The sequence below is a fragment of the Hippoglossus stenolepis genome, chromosome 10 (genome assembly GCF_022539355.2).
Source record: "Hippoglossus stenolepis isolate QCI-W04-F060 chromosome 10, HSTE1.2, whole genome shotgun sequence".
NCBI classification, from domain to species: Eukaryota; Metazoa; Chordata; class Actinopteri; order Pleuronectiformes; family Pleuronectidae; genus Hippoglossus; species Hippoglossus stenolepis.
Genome location: NC_061492.1, coordinates 12,613,677 through 12,638,752, shown reverse-complemented (window position 1 = coordinate 12,638,752; position 25,076 = coordinate 12,613,677). Strand labels below are relative to the sequence as shown.

At 41.8% G+C, this 25,076-nt stretch overlaps 3 protein-coding genes and 1 long non-coding RNA gene across 5 annotated transcripts; 2 read left to right on the top strand and 2 right to left on the bottom strand.

Annotated features, from left to right (window-relative positions):
* The first annotated feature begins 913 nt into the window (after nt 1-913).
* On the top strand, nt 914-7,303 carry LOC118116304 (mis18-binding protein 1). The gene is given in 17 exon segments (XM_035167883.2): nt 914-1,821; nt 1,910-2,044; nt 2,286-2,584; nt 2,808-2,881; nt 2,966-3,087; nt 3,234-3,309; nt 3,421-3,527; nt 3,707-3,873; nt 3,987-4,056; nt 4,143-4,421; nt 4,424-4,877; nt 4,968-5,146; nt 5,752-5,891; nt 5,997-6,139; nt 6,222-6,309; nt 6,420-6,474; nt 6,781-7,303. Coding segments are annotated over 17 exon segments (3,249 nt in total). The 5' UTR covers nt 914-1,061; the 3' UTR covers nt 6,882-7,303.
* Nucleotides 7,304-9,584: 2,281 nt separating this feature from the next.
* Nucleotides 9,585-11,031, bottom strand: LOC118116310. The gene is made up of 3 exons (XR_007033004.1): nt 10,847-11,031; nt 10,215-10,347; nt 9,585-9,626 (listed from the first exon to the last, which is right to left on the bottom strand). It is a non-coding gene; the product is annotated as an uncharacterized LOC118116310 (long non-coding RNA).
* A 289-nt stretch (nt 11,032-11,320) lies between these two features.
* On the top strand, nt 11,321-18,596 carry tpp1 (tripeptidyl peptidase I). Of its 2 annotated transcripts, none has more exons than XM_035167892.2 (13): nt 11,321-11,409; nt 11,821-11,895; nt 12,573-12,712; nt 12,819-12,969; nt 13,768-13,889; nt 14,015-14,178; nt 14,280-14,478; nt 14,574-14,762; nt 15,727-15,799; nt 15,979-16,099; nt 16,177-16,338; nt 16,464-16,589; nt 17,161-18,596. In XM_035167892.2, the coding sequence occupies exons 1-13, from the start codon at nt 11,336-11,338 to the stop codon at nt 17,299-17,301; spliced, it is 1,737 nt and encodes a 578-aa protein (XP_035023783.2). In that variant the 5' UTR covers nt 11,321-11,335; the 3' UTR covers nt 17,302-18,596. The 2 variants fall into 2 exon arrangements, with proteins under 2 accessions (XP_035023783.2, XP_035023782.2); XM_035167891.2 differs by having other exon boundaries at nt 11,818-11,895.
* Nucleotides 18,597-18,968: 372 nt separating this feature from the next.
* yy1a (YY1 transcription factor a) lies at nt 18,969-24,279 on the bottom strand. Its single transcript, XM_035167893.2, has 5 exons — nt 23,648-24,279; nt 21,976-22,126; nt 21,609-21,669; nt 19,971-20,129; nt 18,969-19,817 (listed from the first exon to the last, which is right to left on the bottom strand). Exons 1-5 carry the CDS (start codon nt 24,132-24,134, stop codon nt 19,635-19,637), a joined length of 1,041 nt encoding a protein of 346 aa, XP_035023784.1. The 5' UTR covers nt 24,135-24,279; the 3' UTR covers nt 18,969-19,634.
* Between the last annotated feature and the right edge of the window lie 797 nt (nt 24,280-25,076).

Here is a 25,076-nt window from a genome sequence, read left to right as displayed (position 1 = left end):
AAAAGATAAATAAATGGATAAAATAAAATGAATTTATGATTAAATACAATGCAACATGAAGTCACGAAGTCTCAGAAGGATCTGACACAATATTGCTCACGCTACATCAGAGCCCCTACTTGAACAGATATATTAGTCTGTATGTAATAATAGTGATGGCGCCACCTACTGGCAACAGGAAGTAAGCTTTGTTTTACAACTATCATTCGATTTACATAAAAATGTTCACAGTGTGATGTGCAATTGATAGCGTGGACCGTAATGAGCAATTAGCAGGCAAGGATCGACATCGCGTGACGGACGCAGGAAGTGAAGCGTTTGTCCTTGCTGCAGTGCGCAAAACGCATTGCAACGCGGAGACGTGCGCTTGTTCATTGATCGCTCTCTCCACTAACCGCAACAGGCTTCAAAATGCCTGTGCTCGGGCCCGTTAGTGCTACAACGTAGCCCTAGTTTAAATTTGAAGCGCCAAATCATAACATAACTTCAGTGTGAGACCTTAAAAACTTTAACAATATGTAAAACACTTCTTTAAAGTAAAAGTTTTACGTTCAACTTGTTACTAGCATATACGTGTTATCAACAGGATCAGGATGTACATAAAGTGTCAAAAGTAAAAGTACTCATAATTTATACATTTATTTTCGGATTATTTGTGTTTATTTTGTTAACATTTATTAATTTGACTTATTAGCTGTTTCTATTGTTTTGTGTTTTAAATGTAATTTTCTTTTTTCAACAATAATAATAACATATGTAAATATGTTATTATTATTGTTGTTTGATATTGAAAAGTGTGTCGAAATAAATAAATATTACAAGAAGTGTATTTGTAGAGCAAATTTCAACCACACGTCCTTTTCATAAAATAAAAGAGGCAAAAAAAACTAAATAAGAACCTTGTTCACATCGGCGGAAATGACGTGCGTCACAGGATCTTAGCCAAAAGCGGCAGTGGAGAGGAAATTTGAAATCTCGGGGGCTAGTAGCTAGCAGCTAGCAGTTAGCAGTTAGCATACGTGCCGGATGTGTACAAATCTGTAAACTCGTTGTCGGACGCAATGGCTTCATTTCATCATTTACTACAACACAAAACGCCGCGGTTTGAATCTCCCGCCAAAGTTTTTGCCAAACTAAAATCTAAAGTTCAGAGAGAAGCGATGTACGCGACGGAGCCTCCGTGTAACGTCAGAGAGAAACATGGAGGAGAGTTCAGCCGAGAGGAGAACTTCCGCCTGGCCGAGGAGCTCAAGGAGAACCACACTCATGGCTTCTACCGCAGTGAAGTCCAAGCTCTGACCCTGTCGCCCATTTCCACTCCTCAGAAAAACTTTGGCTACTCGTTTTCAAACGACGGAATCCCTCCTGTGGCCGAAACGGGACACGCCTTTATGTTTAGAAACGAACACACGCCGACAAAGAGAGGTTTCCTGGAGTCCACAGCGGTGTCTCACTCCCTGACCCGGGGTCCCAGAGACCCACCTCAGATCTCAGACGGTTTCACGGTGTCCAGCAGGACTCCAGCAAAGACTCAGCCTGTAGAGGACCGCTGTGTGAGGGGTGTGTATGAGGAGGACCCCCGCCGCAGTTTCATGTCCCCTGCCAAAATGTTATCCCCCCAGGGGAAGAGGCTCAGGAAGAGAAAGTGGGAGCAGCAGGAGTTCAACAAGGTCAGCAGCAGAAAGGAGGTCGGTGCTGCTGTAAGGAGTCAGACAGACACTCGCAGGGAGGATGAGGGGGATGTCAGAGGTTTCCCTGCTGAGGTGAACCAGGGGACTCGTGCCCCCTTGTTCCCAACGCCGAGATCCATGGCCATGAAACGTGAGATATCGATGCTGCTTTTTCTTGTGTCAATTGTTAAGGGAAGAACAATGAATGATGTCTCTTATGGTTTTGCTCCATTGATCAGGTGCCTGTGTTGTTATGATGGAAAAATATCCTCCGATGTCACCGGCCAAGCTGTTTGCCTACATGAAGGAGAGGGAAAACAAAAGGGAGCATCGGAAGGTTCATAAAGTCAGCAGCAGCACCAGGGAACTCTTCAGTGAGTGTATTATAAACGCGAATGACACTCAGTTGAGTGCATTCCTCCACCAAGGCCCAACATTCCCCTTATGAAACCAATATAAAATCACGTTTTTGTGTAATCTTGTTAACGAACAGACGAAAACACAACCTCCTTGGTGGAGGTAATAAAAGCATAATGTTTCTTTTTACGTATGTTAGTCATAGTTCTTCACATAGCTTTGTTTATATTTATATATTTGTTTCTTTTTTTTCTATAGGTACTAATTTCTATCAGGCCGGAGACTCTCCTCTCCACGCATCTCACAATATGGATGAAATTGAGGACACTGGCTTCACAAGGGTTCCAGAAAGTACAGTTCCTGACAGCTGCTCCAGAGATGAGTCAGCTGACAGCCAATCAGATCCCACGGAGGATGTCCCGATCCCTGCCGCTACGCCACAGCCGGTTTTGCTTGAAGACCCACTCGTACTTAATTCGCCAAAGATCTTCATCCCTAAGAAAAACCAGGCTGTATTCAAGTGCAACAAATGGCCCCAGCGCACACAATTCCCAAATGTGAGTAGAGACTTGTCTACAGATGCAAACAATCCTAACGTAGGTTTGAACACAGTCTTATGTTGTAGAACATGAAAAATCTGATGACTCTACACTTTTGTGTATGCAGGCACCTTTTAGATTTTATTGTTAGATGACGTGTGCAATGGAAATAAACTGAAGTGTGTCTTCTCTCGAGAAGTTTTTACTCTGCTGATGAGGCTTGTGTTTTCCTCTTTTGCAGGAGAGTGTCATTTATCTTAAGAAATGGTTCTTGAGGAATAGTCAAAAGGGCCTGTTTCTTGATGGAATCCACACGTAAGTGTTTACATCATGAGACATTACAATTAACTATTTCTTAAATAGCTTTTATGGTTCATCTTGTTTTTCTTTCCCGCACAGCAAGGACAACGTGCCATGGAACAGTAACATCATTGTCGACAGGGTTTCTAATTCTGTGGTGAAGACTGTCTCTGGTAGGGTTTACGTTTTGGTTGGCAAGATGAACTTCACTGTCAACTCGGGTAAGTCATTTTCACTGTGGGAGAAAGAAGTGAAACATACATTAAGCATGAAACCTGCGTATATATCTATGCAGCTTTTATTTAAAGTATTGCATTGATGTTTGCTTCATATTATTTTTCTTTTATCTTTCACTTTTTGGCTGCAGGGTTTCCCAAATGGTTTATGAAGAAGTTTGTTAGTGGTTTCCCTCCAAACTGGAAATCGCTTTATGAGAAGTCTGAGTAAGAAAACCTATTTCATTCCAAGACAACCGGTATACCATGATGGTTTTATTTCTGCTGAGTAAAATAATCCTTTAGGATTAAATGACATTTTGAAATTTTGTTTTGCAGAGAAGCGGAGAGGACCAGTGAAGGGAAATCCATCATAGCCAATACAAAATCCACGGCATCCTTCAATCAGTCTGCGAAGCGGAACAGACAAAAGAATTTCCAGACGCGTGAGTACAAGAGAAACACTTGAGCTAACAGCCCAGTAAACAAGAGCAACAGGTCCTCGTATCCACAAGTCTTCAGTCATTCACTGGGCAGAGGGATTTGTAAAATAACTCTTATTTTCCCCAGTTTTAATCCGGTCAGACATGTTAAAGTAATTTTTCTATTTTCCCCTGTTTTCCAGCTGAATCCTGTCCTCCTGCCATCTCCTCTTCCTCTTCTACCAGAACATCTCAAAGTGGTCGGGTGATAAGGTCACCTCTGGAGTATTGGAGAGGAGGAAGAGTCATTCTGGATGCACACATGAATGTTACCATTCATGAATGTTATGATACCTCCATCTGCCTCCCTGTAAGCACCTCAAGTTGAGCCCACATGGGTTACATGATAATCCAGCATGTATTTTTTTTTATTGGTAAGGACCAGTTGTTATGGTGACAATGTTTAATTCCTGTATCTCACAGGAGGTCACTACAACAGTTTCTGCGAGGAAGTCACAGACGCCTGCCCGTGTGTTCCTGCCCTGCACTGAAGGTAAAGATAAGTGATATGATGTGGCTGTAGCAATGTGAGATAACTTATGAGTTGCAGGCAAACAAGCTGTTGTCTGTGTGTTCCAGGTGATAAAAATCAAAGTGAAACATCCTGCGACGAAGAGGCACCGGCACCAGCGAGGAAGGTCAAGGCTCCGCTCCGCAAAAGCAAACGAGCCAAGAAACCCAGTAATCCAGCTGAACCTTCTGTGGAGGCAAGAAGCAATCCTGAGGGGTGGACTGGCAGAACAAGGTCTCAAAGCAGGAGTCCACCCACGGACAAACCGGTGTACGTGGATACTGTCCCTCAAAAGCAAAACAAGCCTGAAAAGGCTGCAACACAGAGGCCGAAAAACAGACACGTGAGACCAGCAGGCCGTCAGAGAGGAGGCGCAAACGGACTCTTGCATCATCCCCCGAATCTCCCACTGTTCATGAAGAAACATCCCAGCCACAGTTATCGGGTGACGACTTTTCTACTAAGAGAAAGAAGGAGGGGAAAGGAGTGTACGTGAAGAGTGGAAGTAAAGGTCGCAACAAGTCGCAGCCAAGCCGAGGGTCTCAGTCGCTTCAGTCTTCAGAGTCTTCTGAGGAGAGCGGAGAGGAATGGAGGAAGAGAGGAACTGCAACAAAAAATTCCAAAACAGCACAAACAAAACCTAAACAGAGCAAATGCACCAAAATCTCACCACCCACAAAGCCGATGCCCAAGCCGACGCATTCCAGCAGGACGCACAAGAGGAACAAAGGCAGCACAGTCGTTCCTCCACCAGAGCAAAATGAAGATGAGTGGACTGAGGCAGAGCTCATGAAGCTGCAAGAGTATGTATTTTTTTTCCTCTGTGCAGCATTAGTGAAACACATATCTGAATCATAATCTCATGTATTTGTATGCATTTTTTTTCCCCCCAGGGCCGTGTCCTACTATCCTAAGCACATGTCCGGTTACTGGGCAAAGGTGGCAAAGATGGTAGGAGCACGTTCTGCAGAGGAGTGTCACAGCCAGCACACGTCCCAGGGAACATCACAGACGCCCGCCAAGAAAGACAAGAAACCCAGGAAGGGAAAAGTGGAAGCGCCAAAAGATCCAGGTAGAGAAATGTCCCTGTTTGGGGTTTATGTTGTGCGGCCTTTTGTTGGTAAAGGAGACAAATTAGCAGTAACAGTAGTAGTTATTCAATACAGCATTATATTGAACAAGTTCATACTTTAATGTATCTGTCTCCTATAAACTGAGTATGAATATATATAATGTGTATATATAAGTTTTTAAATTATATTTATAATTTGTATTATATAAAGTTTTATAATATTTATTTCATTCATCAATTAATTTTTTATTGTCTCAATTAATCAATTCATTTTTTGGTTCCACAAAATGTCACAAAGTTGATTTGTGGGTTTTTAAAAATATTTTTTGTTTTGTAAAATATCAGAAAGTTGTTTTGGTTTGTTTTATTTTTTGCCATCAGTTCACTGAAGTTGATGATGTTGTCAAATGTTGTGTTCTGTCAGTTTATTTCCTGAAACAAATAACCAATGATTAAAACAGAAGCCTGAGAAAAATAACTATGTAGTGAGAAGGAATGAAGTTACAACTAATCTTAACTTTTATATATTAAACCTGAAATAAAAATTATCTGAATGTTTTTGTGAGGACATGTAGACTTTTAACAAGCCATTCTTCTGCGTCCAGTTACAGACTGTCCCATAATTTCTGCTCGAGTTGGAACCTTAAGGAGAAAGCAGCAGGTGCGTCAGTTCCTGGAGGCCATGCCCAGAGAGGACGTAGAGGACGTTTTCAGCTCCACATACATGCAGAACAAACGCTTTGAGGTTCGTCTCTTCACGTGATGCCAGGAGGGAGTCTCCATCTCATGATTAATGACACTGTACAGAATGTAGGACTTCTTGTTCTCATGTGTCCGTCTCTGTGCACAGATCCCCTCTATGTGTCAGAGTGAGGACCACGAGTTCACAATGTCGGATTTGGAGCCCCTGACCCCCATGTCAAGGGTTTACCCTGAAGTGAAAACCCCTCAGTGTCTGCACATCACACCTGGCATGATGGGCTCTCCAGACAAGTGAATAATCTGACTACGGCATGCTAGTAGTTTGTAAAAGTTGATCAATATAACTAAACTTGTAATATTCTTGATTTTGAAGGGACAATGACGACAAATACGTTTATCAGCTCCAGAAGAGGATGAAGAAAAATCAGTTCAATGTCTGCAAACAGGCTCAATCTTCAAAGGTTATTACTTCACTGATTCACACAGGTCCACGTCTGAGATTCTTCTCTGGAAACACGTGGTTTATTGTGTTGTATTGGAAAACATTCATTCTTTGTTGTGTCTCTTTCAGAATTTCACACCCACAGCATCAACGAAACGAACAATGAGACGATGTGGTAACACGGGTAAGTTTCATGAGTTTACACTGGTGCTATGGAAATGTTAGAAATTGAATCCATATACCTTACACTGACGGGAGGCCAAAATAATAGAAACATATTACAATTCAAAAGCAATGGCCCTTCAGCAAATACCTGTTTGTAGCTCTTGTATGGATTTTGACCGGTCGAGGTTTTTAACTTGTATCTATCTTATCACCATTTTCAGAAATTAGAACACATTCCAGAGGCTTTAATTGAAAGCATTTACTTCTCTATGGAAACACAAGTCTTGTTGCTTAAAATAATTTCTTCCTTTTCTTTTTTCACCAGAAAATGACACCTTTGTCGTTTGGGAGATGTTTCCAGGAAACAACGTGGGTCCTTCTGACAGCGGTGAGGAAGAGGACTTTTATTTCTCAGACAGCAACTGATCGGAGTCGGAACTGATGCATCATAAAAAATCTGACCAGTGGATCAAATGTGAACAATAAAAACAGTTCCAGTTTCGCTCTTCTGTCTTTCACATGAAACAAGTGGCGGGATTAATGTTTCTCTTTAAACATGGAAACTCTTTACACTGTAAATATGTTGTTTAACGTCTGAGCACCAACAGTCAGTTTGTAATTATCCCTTTAATAAACATTCTTTAATTTTTAGCTTATGGTTTATTTGTGTATATTACACATTGAGAAGAAAACAATAGTTTGTAAGTGGTTCACAACCTTTTCAGCTTGTGACCTCAAACAAAAACATGGATTACTGTTAAAATATGAAAGACTTTTAAATAACTGAAGAATTTGTTGTATTTCACAAAAAATCTGAAATATGACTGAATAAACATTTGTGCAACATGTGTATTTTTCTTCTCTCGTTTCTCCATCACTTTGTAACCTCTGGATGATCCATTTGTCTTAATGCTCCCAGAGCTGTGTTACTGCAGTTAGAGGATTCACACTTTAGCCCAAATCTCTGGACAACATATAGAACTTGCTGCTGCCAGATGCCTAATACAGATAGTTGTGATGATAAAAACGTGTGCAGTGGTCTTAGAGATTTGTTGAACCCATCTGTCATGATGCCGGGAGGATGAGCAGGGTCTTTCCTGCATCTTCTACCATGGTTGTTGCGGGGGTCCGCGGAGGTACTGCAGGGGGGTCGCGGAATTTTGGGTTGATTAGACAATTTTTTATTAGGGCCCGAGCACCTCCGGTGGGAGGCCCTATTGTATTTCTAAGGATTTGTATTTCCCTTTTGGGGCTTTTTCAGGGCCTAGACATGCTCAAATTGTTACCAAAGTTTGCAGGGAATTCAAAACCCCAAAAAGTAATTGTATTCTGGAGTAATTTGAAATGGGTGTGGAAAAATGGCTCAACAGCGCCATCTAAGGAAAAGCCCTTCAGTTAGCTTTCACCGATCTTCACAAAAATCATAGCCCAGGTGTATCATGACCAGACAAACAAAAAAGGTCGGAGGTGCAATTGGAAAAAAGCAACAGGAAGCCCGCCATTTTGACTTTAGTGGCCATTTTCCACATTTTTACTTTGATGTACTTGTCCCAGGGCTTTCATCAGATCAACTTCATATGGAGATGCGTGTCATCACAACAAGATGGAGATGAAAACTACCTCAAAGATCGATTTTTCGTCACGGTGTGACCGTGGCGTGGCGTCAAAGTTTGATGACACGCCATCCAAACACGAGGTTCTACATCTTGGACATACGTGGTCCAATCGAGTCCAAACTAGACATGTAAGACAAGAGTCCCGGCCTGATGACATCTATACAGAAATTATGACTTCAAATCACAGCACCCCCTGGTGAAAACAGGAAGTGACATGTTTTATACTTTGATGAACTGCTCCTGGCTGCTTTACAATATACAGCTCAGTCAAGTCACTGGACCATGGTCAGAATTGTGACATTTCCTCAAACCGTGTAAACATTGAGGTGCAGCGAAGGTTCATCCTTCGCCAAAGGAGATGATGTCATAACTCCAGTGTGCATTGTCCTATCACTACCAAACTTCTGTCTCATGATCAGAGTCCAAGCCTGAACAGCTCTATGTGTCAATATTTCCTCAGTGTCATAAACAAATAAATAACAGCACAGTTCTGAAACAAACATCACTGCTGACTGTGGGTTTCCAGAGGACTCTAAAGGAAATTAAAAAGTTAATATACCAACAAAAACTTATTTAAAAAAATAATTTGTTAATAATCAAACTTAAACATCTGAACAGTAACACCAGAATATCAGATTTAACATCAGAAAAGCAAAGTGTTAAAAAAAGGCTGATTCGCCATGAAACAGGAAGTACTTTGTAAATCCACCCTGCAGTATCCAACCGGCTCCAAACTACTGACCTATGATCACAATCCTAACCTGAACAGCTCCATATATTAATATTAGTTCAGGGTCATAGCGCCACCTACTGATCAGTGTGGTAATTAAGTTGTTATAACATTGTCCAATTGACACAAAATTGCTCACGCTACATCAGAGCCCCTACTTGAACAGATATAGTCTGTAGGTAATAATAGTGATGGCACCACCTACTGGCAACAGGAAGTAAGCTTTGTTTTACAACTATCATTCGATTTACATAAAATGTTCAGTGTGATGTGCAATTGATAGCGTGGACTGTAATGAGCAATTAGCAGGCAAGGATTGACATCGCGTGACGGACGCAGGAAGTGAAGAGTTTGTCCTTGCTGCAGTGCGCAAAACGCATTGCAACGCGGAGACGTGCGCTTGGTCATTGATCGCTCTCTCCACTAACCGCAACAGGCTTGAAAATGCCTGTGCTCGGGCCCGTTAGTGCTAGTTAGCCCTAGTTTAATTTATTTTTCCAACCAATTTTTTCCCCACAAATTGAAATGTCTTTAAATACACATTAACATGAATCCAACATATTGTAGCGAACGGATGAATGGCTGCAGAAGACGTTATCTGTCAGCAATGCACACACTGCAGCTCCTATACCTTGCACGTTTGAAATAAAAACATGAATACATGAACCTGTGTATTATTTGAATAGCTTAGTATTGAATGCACAATAACAGGGTAGCTATGTTTATACATGGCACTAGGCCCAGTTTAATATAAAAACACAATTTTATACTATATATAGTAAGGGGTCCCTGATCCATCTCTCCATCAGTTTGGGGGTCCTTGGCCTGAAACTCGTTGAAGACCCCTGGTTTAGAGGATATCTCTCTCAAAGATTCACAAATTAGATTTGTACTTGATTGAACAAGGATCATTTATTGTTGGACATGTTTCGGTAGAGTTGGGCTTAGATTCCAAATTTATATCACAAACTATAGACGTCAAAGAATGAACACAACAGTTATGTGGATCTTAAAACTCACTGCAAGAAAATCTTGAATTTCTTTCCAGAAAGAAAAGTAAACTGCATTAAGATTTAAAATGTAAGGTTTATTGTTGTATCAAGTGAATTGAGTTTGACCTGAGCAAGATAGTATTAGGTAACAGAATGTAGCATGGTGGGAAAGCGGGGATAGGGAAAGGTTGCCACAACGCCACCTGGGGAGTTCCACCTCCAGGAAATACTAAAATATGGTGAGTGCAACAGCACAGGTTACGTTTGAATCACGGGGCAGGAGACGTGTTGTACTAACAAGAACTTTAATATAACAGAAATAAATACAAACAAACACAATGACAAACAAACAGAATAACAATTTAACATAAGAAATAAAACACTTTTGACATGAGCAACCAGGGACAGGGCTGGGACTTACCACGATGACGACAACCAAAGAAAAAGGGGAAGGATTAATAAACTCGCCACCCGTGACACAGCAAACCAACAAAACGGGTTGTGAAGAAACACCCGCCACCAGGAATTGGGTCGCCGCCTCAGGCCCACAGCACCTGACCAACAATAAAAGGATAATTAAAACATGTCCGAATTGAAACAACAAAACAACAAAACACCAACCAATATAAACACTGCATAAACACGGTTTCATGCACTGTGGAGAGCCACAGTGCATGAAACAGTACTTTTTAAGAACGACACTTCCTTGGTCCTGAGCCAGGTAGTCTTTAACTGTGGAGCTCTTATCAGCCGCAACAGTTCATAAATGTGTGTTTAGGACAGTGCAATTTCCAGTAAAATGCCAAAACAGCAGCGTGGTGGCCAATGACGGCCGACGAAGGAGCAGGGCCTCTAGGAAGGCGAAATAAACAAATTTTATAATTAATATGACAACATAACAGAATTTGGTGAATAATGGGGCCATACGCACCACCCTGCAAGCCAAGGCACAGTCACAGCAACCCGGAGGGTGGGAGTCCCCCCCAGCCGTAGCATGACATAAACAGTCAGCTGGGGTAACATAAGCAAGAGACGGCAGACAACGTTACTTACAAAGCAGACCCGCCACTGCACCCCGAAGGTCCCCCGGCGGAGGCGCTGGCTGTTGCACAAACACGCCAAACTCCGCCGCGGATACAGAAGTAGCTCTTCCACGCTATCCAAGACCCACCGGAGAGGAGCGGAAACGGAAGGAGAGCGAGCCAAACACGGCCGCCTCCTTAAATACGAGACGCCTGACGTCGCCGAACGACTGGCGCGCCATTGCAGCAGGTAGAGCGCCCCGCAGCGGCAGGGAGGGAGCGCGCATCTGGCTACGATTAGACTGTTTATAGTTCTATTTTCAGATGTAATAATATTTATCTTTTTTATTCATAGATGTTTTTTAAGTTTGTAGATGTCAAATGTATAGATGGTATATTTTATGTTTTCACTTTGTATAAAAACGTGTATATTTTTATAGATAGAGATTAAGATGTGTTGTGCACATAAAGTTCTATTTGGGTCGTGTTCAAAAACAGAGATCACGTGAGCACGTGTCACATGACCGCTGCGACCTCCTCCCCAGAGGCACAGCAGCTGAGCTCAGTGGCAGCAGAGGACACGATGAACGCGCTGTGAGTGTTGGTTTTAATCACGATTTATTTGTTCTTATCGTTTCCTCTGGACACACTCGGGAAACAAAGGAAGCCAGGAAGCGTTGTACTCTTTTAACGTAGCTTCCGTTATGTTGTTTCAGCGGTTTGTGAGGACCTAGATCAGAACTAGCTGCTGATGCTAACATGGCAGGTTACAGTGTTCACACAACCTTAAAGCTGCTGTCAACAACACAGACTATCTGTTGTTAGAGTGAGAAAACCTTTGTCTCTATGTGTGTGTATAGTGGTAACAATACGTTTAATTTGAACTGCTAACTCTCACTCAGACCTTTGGTTTCCCTATAACTCACTGAAATTAGGTTTTGTTTTTACTATTTCCGGCTTATGAACCGGTTTCTAACACAAACATGTTGTTTTTCCGTCCAGCAGTTTGACCCTGTCCATCCCCTGGTTGTTCATCTCACTGGTCTGGTGTGGATATCTGGAATATGACCAAGATGTCCTGTGAGCAAACAACTTCCTTTTGTCTGTGTCATGTCGTGATTTGTATCCATAAACCTTCTTTGTTTATAGACACTCTAGATACGCACAAAGGTTCAATATAGGTCAATATGAAGGAGATTACATGAATGGGATATGTTCTGTATTTAAATGGTGCTTTTCTTATCTTGATGACAACTCAAAGTGCTTTACAGTGCATTAGTGCCATTCAACCATTCATACAGTGCATGAAACGTGCAGAGCTTTCTCTGTCACACATCACATACACTGCTTATCTTGTCCAAGGGGAAGGGGATTGAACTGACAACCTTCCGGTTAGTAGACAGACCCTCTCTACCTCATGAGCCACAGCCACCTAAATGTCAGACAAAATAAAAAAAATAGTAAATATCATTAACTGAAGGATTATAAACCTGTTGGATAAAATAAGAAAAACTTGTGTGTTGGCGAATAGCAAACGTGTGAACTAAAGCTATATGATCCAGTTAATGGTTGAGAATTCTGCATGAAGCCTCATTTTACTGTAGAATCTCCACAAAGTGGTGGTCTGCTCTAAGTTCAACAGGTTGCTCAGCTGCTGAATCTAATCAGGAGACAAAGAATTGTTGTGACACTGTTGAGAAACATGGACGCCGCTCCGAGTGAAAGATCATTGTTCAATGTTTTTCCTCTTTCTTCAGGATTCCCGAGGACTGGAGTCATGTCGGTCGGGTCGATCCTGCAGAGCAGCTGGAGCTGACCTTTGCCCTGAAGCAGCAGAACGTTCATCTGCTGGAGGAAAAACTCCGACTGGTGTCCGACCCTGACTCTGCTCAGTATGGTCAGTAATGCTATGTCTGTTTTTCATAATATGCAGCAAATCCCATGAATGTGATCTTCTTTTTGTACTTCACACAGAGTGACAGTTTCTGCTCTGGACTCCACAGGTAAACATCTCACCCTGGAGGAAGTCTCCTCCCTTGTGCGTCCTTCTGAACTGACCCACAAGGTGGTGCGTCACTGGCTGCAGAGTCATGGGATTACAAGCTGCCTGACCGTTAGCACTCAGGATTTTTTGCAGTGCACGATGACTGCAGAGTAAGCATATTTTTTTCTGCTTACCTAGCAATATGTTTCACTTGCTCTTGACACAGTTACAAGACAAAAAGGCACCTTTTCTGCTTCTGCACCCTGTGTGTGTGAATCATGCAGAGGCCGTGTTCGTCTCCTCTTCCTCTTTCTGTGGTTTCATGGTTGAAATCAAAAAAAGTTTGAGCTGCAGACTTCTGCAATTCTTACCCTAAACCAAAGGCATTTTCAGACATGAACTGAAGAGAATGTTTGCACAATGAGGTCTGGACATTTTCTGGAGCTTGCCTTTCACATATGAAGAACGCAGCAGGAGAATATTATAGACAGGACAATCTCCAGCGTTTTCCTGGAGATTTACAGACAAGGGGTGGCGTCTGGGTAGAGGAGGCAGGACATGACGTATAAATTCCGCTGCCGAAATCACATGTTTTCGTTACAACACATTGACACCGGCGTCTGGCCTAATTCACCAAAAGCTCTTAAATCTCGTTGTCTTTCCAATCTGACATCTACTTTCTGTGTGGTGTATTCTCACATGGGCTCACTTGGACATTTTACTGATATTTCACCTGGAGGTGGGCAGGAAAAGTTCTGGAAAATGTATAGAACAAATGACACTTGCATTATCACATACAGCGCCTCCAGAAAACTTCAGGAGAATGTCTGGAGTTCAGTGCATGTCTGAAAGCAGCTTTGGAGTCATATCAGTTTTTTTATGTGCCGATGAGTTTCTTAAGCGCACAGATATGTTCATGTTGCAGGAGTGGATATGTGATATGGTGTATGTGTGGTTTGTATATTCAGAGTTGCAGAGACGTTGCTTCCAGGAAGCGGGTTCCATCGTTACGTCAGAGAAGGACAATCCCTTGTGAGGTCGTCGGCTCCGTACTCTGTTCACAATGATATTCACCAGCACCTTGACTTTGGTGAGGATCATTTCTTTAGCTGTAAAATGTTTCTGTCATCTACAATCTTTGTATATTTGGATCAGGATATGTGATTATTAAGGGAAAACATCACTGGGTGGACTGACTTCTTTTCCTTTCCACAGTTGGAGGGCTTCATCGCCTCCCTCCCAAAGGACAGGACCTCAGTAAACAGCGGCCTATGGGAGGGGTCCACCTGGGAGTGACTCCTGCCATCTTGAGAGCTCGCTATAACCTCACAGCAGCTGATGTGGGAACAAGCCAGAACAACAGCCAGGCTGTAGCTCAGGTAAGTCCTGCTCATCCTCCTCTCGAGTGTAAAATGTGCAAGAATTGGTTCAGACATATAAAGCTCGCATCAACTTTGGTATTTATGTTTCTCTCTGTTAGTTCTTGGAGCAGTATTATCACCCTGCAGACCTGGCTGAGTTCATGAGCATGTTTGGAGGAAGCTTCCAGCATCTGTCTCAGGTGGATCGAGTTGTCGGCACCCAGGGAGGAGGCAAGGCCGGCATAGAGGCCAGTCTGGATGTGGAGTACATCATGAGCACGGGGGCGAACATCTCCACGTGGGTCTTCACCAACCCAGGTGTGTAGGAGAGGCTGCGTGTGCGTCTCGTCCCATATTCATAGCGAATAATTGTAATGGAAGTGAAATATCAACATTTCATCTTCCTCCCTCAGGCCGTCATGAGACTCAGGAGCCGTTCCTACAGTGGATGGTCCTGCTCAGCAACATGTCTGACCTGCCCTGGGTTCACACGATCAGCTATGGTGATGATGAAGACAGCCTGTCTACTGCCTACATGACGCGCATCAACACAGAGTTCATGAAGGCTGGTGTCAGGGGGATCTCTCTGCTCTTTGCTTCAGGTCAGTGATTCGTAGGGGGGGGCAAGAACAAAGCCTTCATTTGTCTACAGGTTCACCACTTTTAGTTTTTAACGAGTAAAACTCTAATTATGTGTCATATTGTCACTCATCTTACAGTGGCTGTTGTTTCTGGTTACCTTCAACAAGGAGATATGTTTGCACCCCTGTGCATTTGTTTGTTGATTTGTTTGTAAGCAAATTTACACAAAAACAACTTGAGGGATTACCATGAAACCTGGTGGAAGGATGTGGTTTAGGTCGGGGAAGAACCCATTCAAATGTTGGGGCAGATCCAGGAAACTTTTTTTATCACTTTCTTTAACAATGACAGATTTTCATAGATTTTAATGAAAAAATTCAGGCATATTTTGGAGACTGATATTTATGATAAAAATAAATCCAATAAAAATCCAGATCTAGTGAATTTAAATGTAGCTTCATTACTAGACTGTAGACTGTCTAGTTTTGTTTTCATCCGTATAGTGAGATCAGTTACGAACTTTTCACTGGTAGTAGACCACACTGGTACTAGACCACAATATGAGGACGTTAAGCTGCAAAGGCAGCTGATGTTACAAAAGGGACGTGTCTCCTTTCTGTGGCTTTGCCATTATATTGCTATCTTATCATCTCACTCCCATGATGGCGTTGTGTTACCTATTTCCATAACACACAATGGTAATCAAACTCAACTAGGGCTACGTTGTAGCACTGAACGGGCTCGAGCACACGCAACTCGGGACCTGTTGCGGTTGGTGGAGAGAGCGACCGGGCACACGGCTCCGCGTTGCATGTGTTTTGCACACTGCAAAACACATGCAATGGACAGACCAAAAAAATATAAAATACAGACAGACAAAATTTTTTTTAAAAGTCTGTCCGTCTGTCCTCCCACCAGAGGTGGGAGGGCCCTAATTAGATGAATGTTGCATCACTCATTTCTGTGCTCTTGTGTCATGTTCAGGTGACAGTGGTGCTGGCTGTAAACATTTGGGTAAAGAACAAAACTCCTTCAGGCCCAGTTTCCCAGCTTCAAGGTAAATCATCTACTAGAACTGGACCTGCTCTACTTTCTTTTTATTATTCATATCAGAATCTACAAATACATATAATATGAAGTTTGAGAAAATAAAAAACTGGACAAAAATTTTGCCTCGAAAATGTTTCTAAAATGCACCAAACATCTAATGCTTCCTAATCTGTTTGTTGTTCTCAGCCCGTATGTTACTACAGTGGGAGGAACCTCATTCAAGAACCCATTCAAGCTCACATATGAGGTCACCGATTACATCAGTGGAGGAGGCTTCAGCAACGTCTTCAAGATGCCCGACTACCAGGTAATGGATCATTAGCTCTCTTAATGCTATGCTCTTACAGGCCGTGTTGTTTATGTTGTGTATTTGTGTTCCCACAGGTCAGTGCAGTGGAGGGGTACCTGAAGACTGTAGCAGCAACCCTTCCCCCTCGGTCATACTACAACACCAGCGGCAGGGCCTATCCAGACATGGCCGCCCTGTCTGATAATTACTGGGTGGTCAGCAACAGAGTGCCTGTCCCCTGGGTGTCTGGCACCTCGGTAAGAACACACCACACTGTTCCAGAACAGAGAATTGACAATGTGAGAGATTCAATGTGTACAGCCGTAACTATGCTGTGTCCATAACTTGATCGCGTCTCTTCATGTGTTGATCGCTCCTCCAGGCGTCGACTCCGGTGGTCGGAGGTGTGCTGTCTCTCATCAATGATCAGCGCCTGCTGAAGGGCCTGCCTGCCCTGGGCTTCCTCAACCCTCGCCTCTACAAGCTCAAGGGACAGGCCCTTTTCGATGTAAGTTATTACTGTAGTAAAGTGTATATATAAAGTCACATTTTACATGAAAAACAGGAAGACAGTAATGTTTTGCATTAACATGGCTACAGAAAATGTCACTACAGTGGGACTTAAGGCTCATTTTCTGCTGCCTCTGTGTACAAAGAGATGCGTCCGTTTCAAATGACGTAACTGCCGACATACTTCCGTGCGTTCTTTATGTTGGCAGAGTCGAGACATTCTGACAACAACAAGCATGTTGACCATAGAGGAGGTTGTGATAATGTTCCTCGGAAAGAGGAAAGAGGAAAAAGCGACTGTCTCCCTGAGCTCCTTAAATGTTAAGCCATTGTTGAAATTCCTTCCTCGTGTCGTACAGTCGTCTCACTTGAATTACTGGCTACACTGCCCCACACAATCTCTGGTGGTAATGCTCCTTTTCGTCTGTTTCATCCAAATCCGTAAGCTTTCAGAAGACTTGCACAAATACGGACATTTGACGCATTTTGTTTAAAAGATGAAAACCTTTTTTGTGGCACATTTTGTGCTCATGGTTTGGTCTCTACGTGTTGTGCTGTCTTATCTCCAGGTGACTGAAGGCTGTCACCTGGGCTGCCTGGATGAGCAGGTTCAGGGGCAAGGTTTCTGTGCTGCTCCGTCGTGGGACCCCGTTACAGGCTGGGGGACGCCAAACTACCCTGCACTGCTGGCTGCCCTGCTGGCTGAGTGAACACGTGCAGTTCATGAGAGCAGGTACTGGACTCACATCCTGACTCTTGACCAGGTGCCTGATGCCAAAGACTGCAGGGTGTAACTGAGGGAAACTACGCCTATCACTTTGGACCCTTGCCTCTTTTGCCATTTTTCTCACTTAAGGTTGTTTTTAAAAATAATCATTATCACTTTAAGGATTTAATTTTTTTTAATTTAAGGATACACAACTCCTGCAACAGTGTATTCATTTTCCTCAAAAGGCTTAAAGCTGTTACCTTGGACATTTTTAGGTCAGGGATGTGAGTGTTAGTTTAGTTTTTGTATAGCTTCACTGCAGTTTCTGCTGTTGAGTGCATTTTAACTGACCCAGATTTCTCAGTGAAACAAACCTGCAGGCAGATGCTTGTTCACAACAATCTTAGGCTTTAATTTCATGCTACTAGATTCTCAGCAATGGGAGGTTTTCTGCTGGATGCCATTTTAAAAAAAAAAAACGATGATCAAATTAAATCAGGTTCCTTTTAGATACTTAAGCTTTTTTTTTTTGGATTAAGACAGTGTTGTGTGTTTGATGTCAATCAAATCTATAAATAACTGATGCAATGATTTCACCAGATCAAGGATTTTTCATATAAATACAGATTTGTTTTTTAGTTACGGCTAATACGTGTAAAATCTGTTTTGCCATGTTACTCTGCAGGGATAAGCCAGTTTCAAACGTCATTTCACTAAATGGATAGGTCTGCATGCAATTCTAAAAAAGTCACTGTTGTATTTGCACTGTAAACGGATCATACTTCATGTTAGGACTTACAGGACCTTTTTTAAAACTCGATTTTACTTTGACTTGTTTATGGCTACAAACTGCACTGTAACATGTGGGTTCTAATGATTCAGAAGTTCTGCCCACCAGCATCGTTGCACTCATTTAAACAAATCTTTTAATCCTGAAATGAGATGTTTTTAAATGTGGGAGACGGACTGTGCTCTTATTTGAGAATGAATGAATTTATTAAAGATGGATTTTTACTTGTACATGTCAGTTGATCCTGAGTCAAGTGTGTAAAAGCTGATCTGGAGTTTTTCTACCAGATGCCTGAAGGATGTTTGATCAGAAATTAAATGATTCAATTTGAAAGGAAACATTTCAATGCAACTTGTGAGGTTCCCTCCAGTTTCTAGAAAGAATTAAGGTGACAGTGTGTTTAAATTCATCCAGACGTCACTTTGAAGCTGCTAAACCTGTTTTAAAATGTGTTAAATATCAACTGTATATTTGCAGAACACTGAAGAAATAAAGATTTGAGAATACGTCTCCGCTTCCTTGTTTTGTTTTCCATTTACAAAAAGAGGAAATGTGAAGTGAGATAATTGGTACAACATCAAATACAGGCCACACATTCTGTCAATATTTAACTGTAAATCAGATCAGACTATTGACTCAGGTTTGTTTAAAATGTTGAATTCTTATTGTATAAATAGTTTAAAGCCTTTTTGAAAAGGGAATCATTCCTTATTCCAATATCACTACCACAGGTCCTTAAAAAACACTGCAGGATTTGTCTCTAAACTCTGCTGCTACTAAAATAGTTGAATATATTATGAATTATAGTTTAGGTTTGAGATCTTATTGTGACCCTTATACAGTCTATGGTTGTGACAGGACAAATAAAGCTTTTTGTATTGGTAGTGCAAGGGGGAAAAACATTTTTAATCAGTGATGACTATTGAAAATTACATGGCTATTATCTACATGATTCTGATATTGCGTACAAAACGAAAATATGCAAAGACCACCCAGTCCACCCTTGAAACGCACACGCACACACACACACACACACACACGAAGGGAAAAGGGGCAGGTAAAACAAACCGGGACACTCTTACTACACACATTACCACAGAGCTTATGTCAAACAGTGTACAATATGCACACTCAGGGAGGAGTACAAAATTGAAAAGGTGTCATTGCTAAGGATCGATGCAAATTTGACTTGTATTGCAAAAACCTTTTTATCTGGTTGTGTTAAGGTATAAATAAGTTTTTAGGTGCAGATCCATGAATTAACATCTTCACAAGAAGAAAACCGTAGATTGATCCATCCAGGTAGCGCCGTGGTCGAGCAGGAGGCCTGAGGGAGTCGGGATTCTCACAAGTATCTTGTTCAAACCCTCCATGTGTATATCAAAAAGTTTGAGAAAAGGTCATTTCTCAGTTCAAACCTTTACCTGGGGACGATACAAAGGGGACTTCTTATGTCATAAAGCAGGCCACGGGACATTAGTCAGTCTGTCAAGGAGCAGAGTTGCAGGTCAGATCCTCTGGTGTGTGCTCACCGTGAGCCTGGTTCACTGGTTGTTTTTGGCTTTGGCGTGTGTGAGGATGTGAGACTTCAGGTTGGTTGACTGGGCAAATTTTTTGTTGCAGCCGTCAAACGGGCACACATACGGCCGATCTCCAGTGTGAATACGCACATGTGTGCGCAAGTTAAAGTCCAGAGAGAAGCGTTTGCCACAGCCCTCAAATGTGCACTGGAGAAGAGAGGGAAAGAGAGTTAACACTTCTGGTATCACTTTTCCATTGTATGCTGTATTTGAGATGGTTATAACAAGATTTTTTACAAACAGCATAAGCACCTTAAAGTTATGCAGCTTAACTGGCATTCACAAATTGAAGGAACTCACCTGGAAAGGTTTCTCTCCTGTGTGTACAAGTTGATGCCTCTTCAGTTTTGAACTCTCCACAAAGGCTTTGCCACATTCGGCACAGACGTGCACACGAGGCCCGTGGGTATGCAAGTGCTTCCTCATCGCTGAGTTGTCCCTGAACATCTTGGTACATCCCTGAGAGGGGGATAAAACAGATAGAACTAATCCCTCGGGACATGTTCACTTGATATGTGTTGATGTCAGTGTAGAAACCTATACATGCCGATATGCTCCTTACACTAACGAACGAATACATGCATGTACTCAATATAATAATCACATACAAGAGTGAGCTGCTGTTTTGTATTTAAAATTAAATTGATCAACCCCATATATAACTAGAAAATTCCTCCTGCCGAGAAATTTCGAATGGGTGCCTTGCTTGCTGCCGGCTCCAGACAGACTCTTTGTTTTTTTTTGGGGGGTGAGAGAGAGAGAGAGGGTGTGCAATTTGGGACCGATTGCTCAAACTTCATTTTCACACTGACCACTAGGTGGCACTATCACTATCACTGTGTATGCAGTGATAGTGATAGCCTTGACTTGATCAGGTGTTGACTCTGATCATGTGACAGAATTTTGGGACCGATTGCTCGAACTTCATTTTCACACTGACCAGTAGGTGGCGCTATCACTGCATACACAATAATATATCAGTTCAAAAGTAATTTTTGGCTTCAGTGGGTTTTGAACTCACGACCAGTGGATCACTGAGTCAGCGTCTCAACCACTGATCCAATCACATTGTTGTTCTAAATCATCAGACAAAGAAAAATCAATGTTACGGTTCTGCCCTCACCTGGACTTGAACTCACGACCTCTGAGTCGCTGTCCCTCTGCTCTACCCACCTCACTACATATACTGTTGATCAACACCTTTGAAGTAGTTAATATAAAGATCTCTGTCTCCCTTTCCCCCATTGGCCCCTCCTCTGCGTGTGTAACTCACTAACGACCGCACCTGTGACAGAGAGCGAGTGAGAAATCTGAACGTCGTGAACAAAATGCTCTAATTCAAAATCTATAACTCCTATCTGTGAAATGAAAACACCGTGAGAATCACGGGACTTTGACGAACAAGCAGATATTATAGATATTATAGATACATTTAACCATTCATTGGTTAAAGTCAAAAAATGAGGCTGTGCGAGCAATTTAGAAACGTAGCTCTAATTCCAAAAACGAACTCCGAAAATTAACATGGGACTCAATGGAGCAGATATATATCTCCACTCTAGCGCTCTCCGCAAACAAATGCTTGTTACTCAAAAAAAAGTCCTATCTGTAAAATGAAAACATTTTGAGAATCACAAGACTTTAAACAACAAACAGATATATGTTTTACTGGTGAGAGCTAAGAAATGGGGCCGTGGGAGCGATTTAGGATTTATTTTTCCGTTTTAAACTTTCCAGAAATTTACGTCAAAATTAACATGAGACTCAATGGGAATCTGTTTCGGAAATAATTCCTCGATTTCTCGTGGCGGATATAAGCACAGGTCTGAGAGATTTGAGAGTGACAAATCTCTCAAATCTGCATTTCACCCCTAAGCGCAATGCATTACCTAGGGGTGCCGACCACTTGGCACCCATAATAAACAACACTGCACTCACTTTGTGTGGACAAGCTATCGTCCTGGGTGCATCGTCTTCTTTTACTTTTCTTGGCTTCATTCTGCAAAAGAAGTAAACATGACAATGTTATGGATGATGATTGACACAATTGTCAAAATTCCTGAAAAACATACATGTTAACATTTAGTTAAGTCACTTGGAAAAAAAATCTACTGTTTGAAATGTTGCAACATTTGTTGGTTTAATTGAATGAATTACTTATCTTACTTTTGTACCCGTTTCACAACAAAATTCCTTTCACTGGTCTTTAGTGCTTAGTCTTAATTTCTGTTATGAAAAACTTATTTGAATAATTATTATTATTCATACAGCCCAGTGAATATGCCTTGAGGGAACATAAACGTACCGTGCAAACTCTGCCAGCTGTTTGGGGTCCGACAGGTCGATGCCTGGGATGCCTCCTGGAGGAAGCTTCTTCCCTGTCATGTACTCTGAATAATCTGGAGGCGAGTTCTCTCCTGCGATTTGTTCTTCATGGTCTATGTCCTTCTTGTCGTCTGAATGAGAGGGACAGATCCAGAAGAAACTTATTAAATACATTTAGAGTTAAATGTCTTATCACGTCACCAATTTGTTAAGATCACCCTTTACTGGTACCATTTTACTACTGGTATAAAAAAACAGAACATTTAAGTTTTGACAGGACAGGTCACTTTTTGATTTATTAAAATTATTCTATCTGAAAGATTCTCAAAAGTAATAAGGCAAAACCAATCAAACACTAAACAGTGTTCATACAAAACGAGTAAACCTCAAGCATAAATAGTTAATAAAAAATATGTATTAAAACACACATTGTAAACATAGCCACCAAATGTGTTGTTTCTTAAAAACTTTCTGTTTACTTCACACCTAATAAGACAAAATATGGAGATGTAAACATAATCATATCTGGTTCAGTATATAATTCGTACGTATAAATCTCAATAGCTAAGGACCAGGAGATTGTAATCATTTTCTTTGTCACATACTTTGTTTTGACATGTCTGCTTTTAATTGACACCACCCATCTGTACAGTGAGACGTCTGATATCACTGGGACTTGATCTGCTCAGGTATCCAAACACGGAGAAGCAGCTTTTAGTCATTATGCAACACAGCGCTTGAACAAACTGCCTGATGTTCTTAGCAATGCTTCATCCATTGCAGTCATAAAACCAGATTAAAACTTTTTTATCATCGTATTTCATTCTATTTTTATGTTAGAAATTTACACCTTTTTCTCCCTTCACTTAGTATTTATTTTATACACAACTTAATCTTTGGTAAAAAAATCTCTTTAACCCTTTTATTTTACGCATTTACATTTCTTGAATTGCTTGAAATTGTTTTAAACTCTACCTCTGTGTATGAAATGTGTTATATTAAATAAAACTGTAAATAAATAAAAAAATATGAGTTTATATTGTTTTTAAATGAATATTAATTTGACACATTTTAAATGGCGCTGTGTTTTATATAGCCACAGATATAATAATAATTAAAAAAAAGAATAAATACTTGTACGTGCATATACCTCATCAGAATTATATAATATTTCCCAAGGCTGAAGAACAGCACATAGTTTAAACACATCCTCCGCTTAACTTGAGTTAACCATACTTTTATAAATAAAACAAGCTGTGGTGCGTTCACTGCCTCGGTGGTGAGAAGTATGAGCGGTTCCTGAAGGCAGCACCTCGGGCCGCTCAGTTGAAGTAAACTGCGCCACAGCGGCCTCCTCCTCGCGGATCCAGCTGCACCCGCTCCCACACTCGCCGCCATCTTCGTCGGCCAAATAAACGCCATTTTTTCGGGCCGCCATACTTTCTCGACCGGGGAAATATGGCGGCGCCCATCGACACATAAAACATGGCTTCCCATAAAAACAAAAACATTGCAAATGAGGTTTTAAGTGGTTCGGAGCGGGGGAATCGTCCGCACTTTGGCGGAGCACAAGGCCCCGGCCGGGCCTCGTCGCCCGGCGAACACGCTGCGAACAAAGCGAAGCAGGAATTCACTCCGGACTCTGAACTTACCCGATGACCACATAGTGACGGAAAACTCCCCCTCCAGAGTCTTGATCTGGACCTGCTTCTGCTCCCACTTTCGGCCCATCTCTCCCCCGCTCAGGTAGCTCTTTTTGCCCGCTTTCTTCCCGCTGCCAGCCCTCTTCATTCGGCCCGAGCTCTTCCCGGCCACAGTGACCAGCGTCTGCTCGATGTAGTCCTCCTCCGCGGCGGGCACCGGGATGAGGATCTGGTCCTCGTAGCCGTCCTCCGTGTGCATTTCGGAGTCGTCCTCTCCCACCACCTCCTCCCTGGTTTGCACTAAAATCACCTCCTGGTGCTGGTGCATCGAGTCCGGATCGTCCAGCGGCTGTAACGCGATCATCGGCTGGTGTTCGCAGTCATCTCCAACTATTGTTGTCTCGATTGTCTCTACTTCGATTTCGTGTAGTTCCACTATTTCCGCAGGCATCTCCGACCCGTCGGTCTCTATGTACAGGGTGTCCCCCGACGCCATGTTTATTTTGGTGTTTCCTCCTGTTTAAGTGCTGTTTTGTTTCCAGTGTGTCTTCTCCTCTCAGCCTTCCTCCTCCCTCTCCGTCAACAACTCCGCTCCTCTCAACTCTCGTCGCCACACTGCTCCACATATCAAGTCTCGCGTGGTTTGGACCAGAGAGCTCCTGTTAAGCTGAGCAGGAAGTCAAAGAGAAATACATGTTATTTATTTATTTATGAGGTAAAAATCAAGATTTTCACATGGTCACATTAATCATAATAATATATTATTGCTTCAAAATAACATGTCTGAAAACTTAAAGTGATGTAAATAAAGATAAACCATTGCAGCTGAGTCTTTCCTAACGTGTCAGCTTCTTTATTTTTAAAACCATGAATATAGAATTGTAACTGAAGGTGTTTTTTTTATTTTACAAAAGGTTAGGTCAGTTCATTAATTGTTTTGTTTATAAAAAAGCAATAAAGTGCGATAATAATTCAAATGCAACAATGTTTATATTGCTGTTTTACAGTGAACAGAAATGTCAAAAACTGATTATATTTAATTTATATTATCATGTGGAGAAATACAGTAAAAAAACAAACACGAACAAGCAACTTCTTGGCCTCTTTTTTTTTAGAATAAAATCGATTGATCAATTCTAGGGCTGGGCGGTATGGACAGAAATCATGCTGCAGTTTCCTGACTCGGCGTATTCCTGCCCACCAAGTTCATGTTCTGTGGGGTTGACGGAAAATATTGTTAATTTTTGGTATTTGTCAAATGTGCAAACGTGTAGTTGAAATTGGAGTACATGGTACACATACAACATTTTTGAAAGGAAGATATTTGAACATGCACCATTATAAATCTCAGTAACTGTTAGGACTGGACAGCATAACCAAAACTTCTATTAAGATGAAATTGTTTGTATCAGCAGAATTAGATAATTATCATGATTAT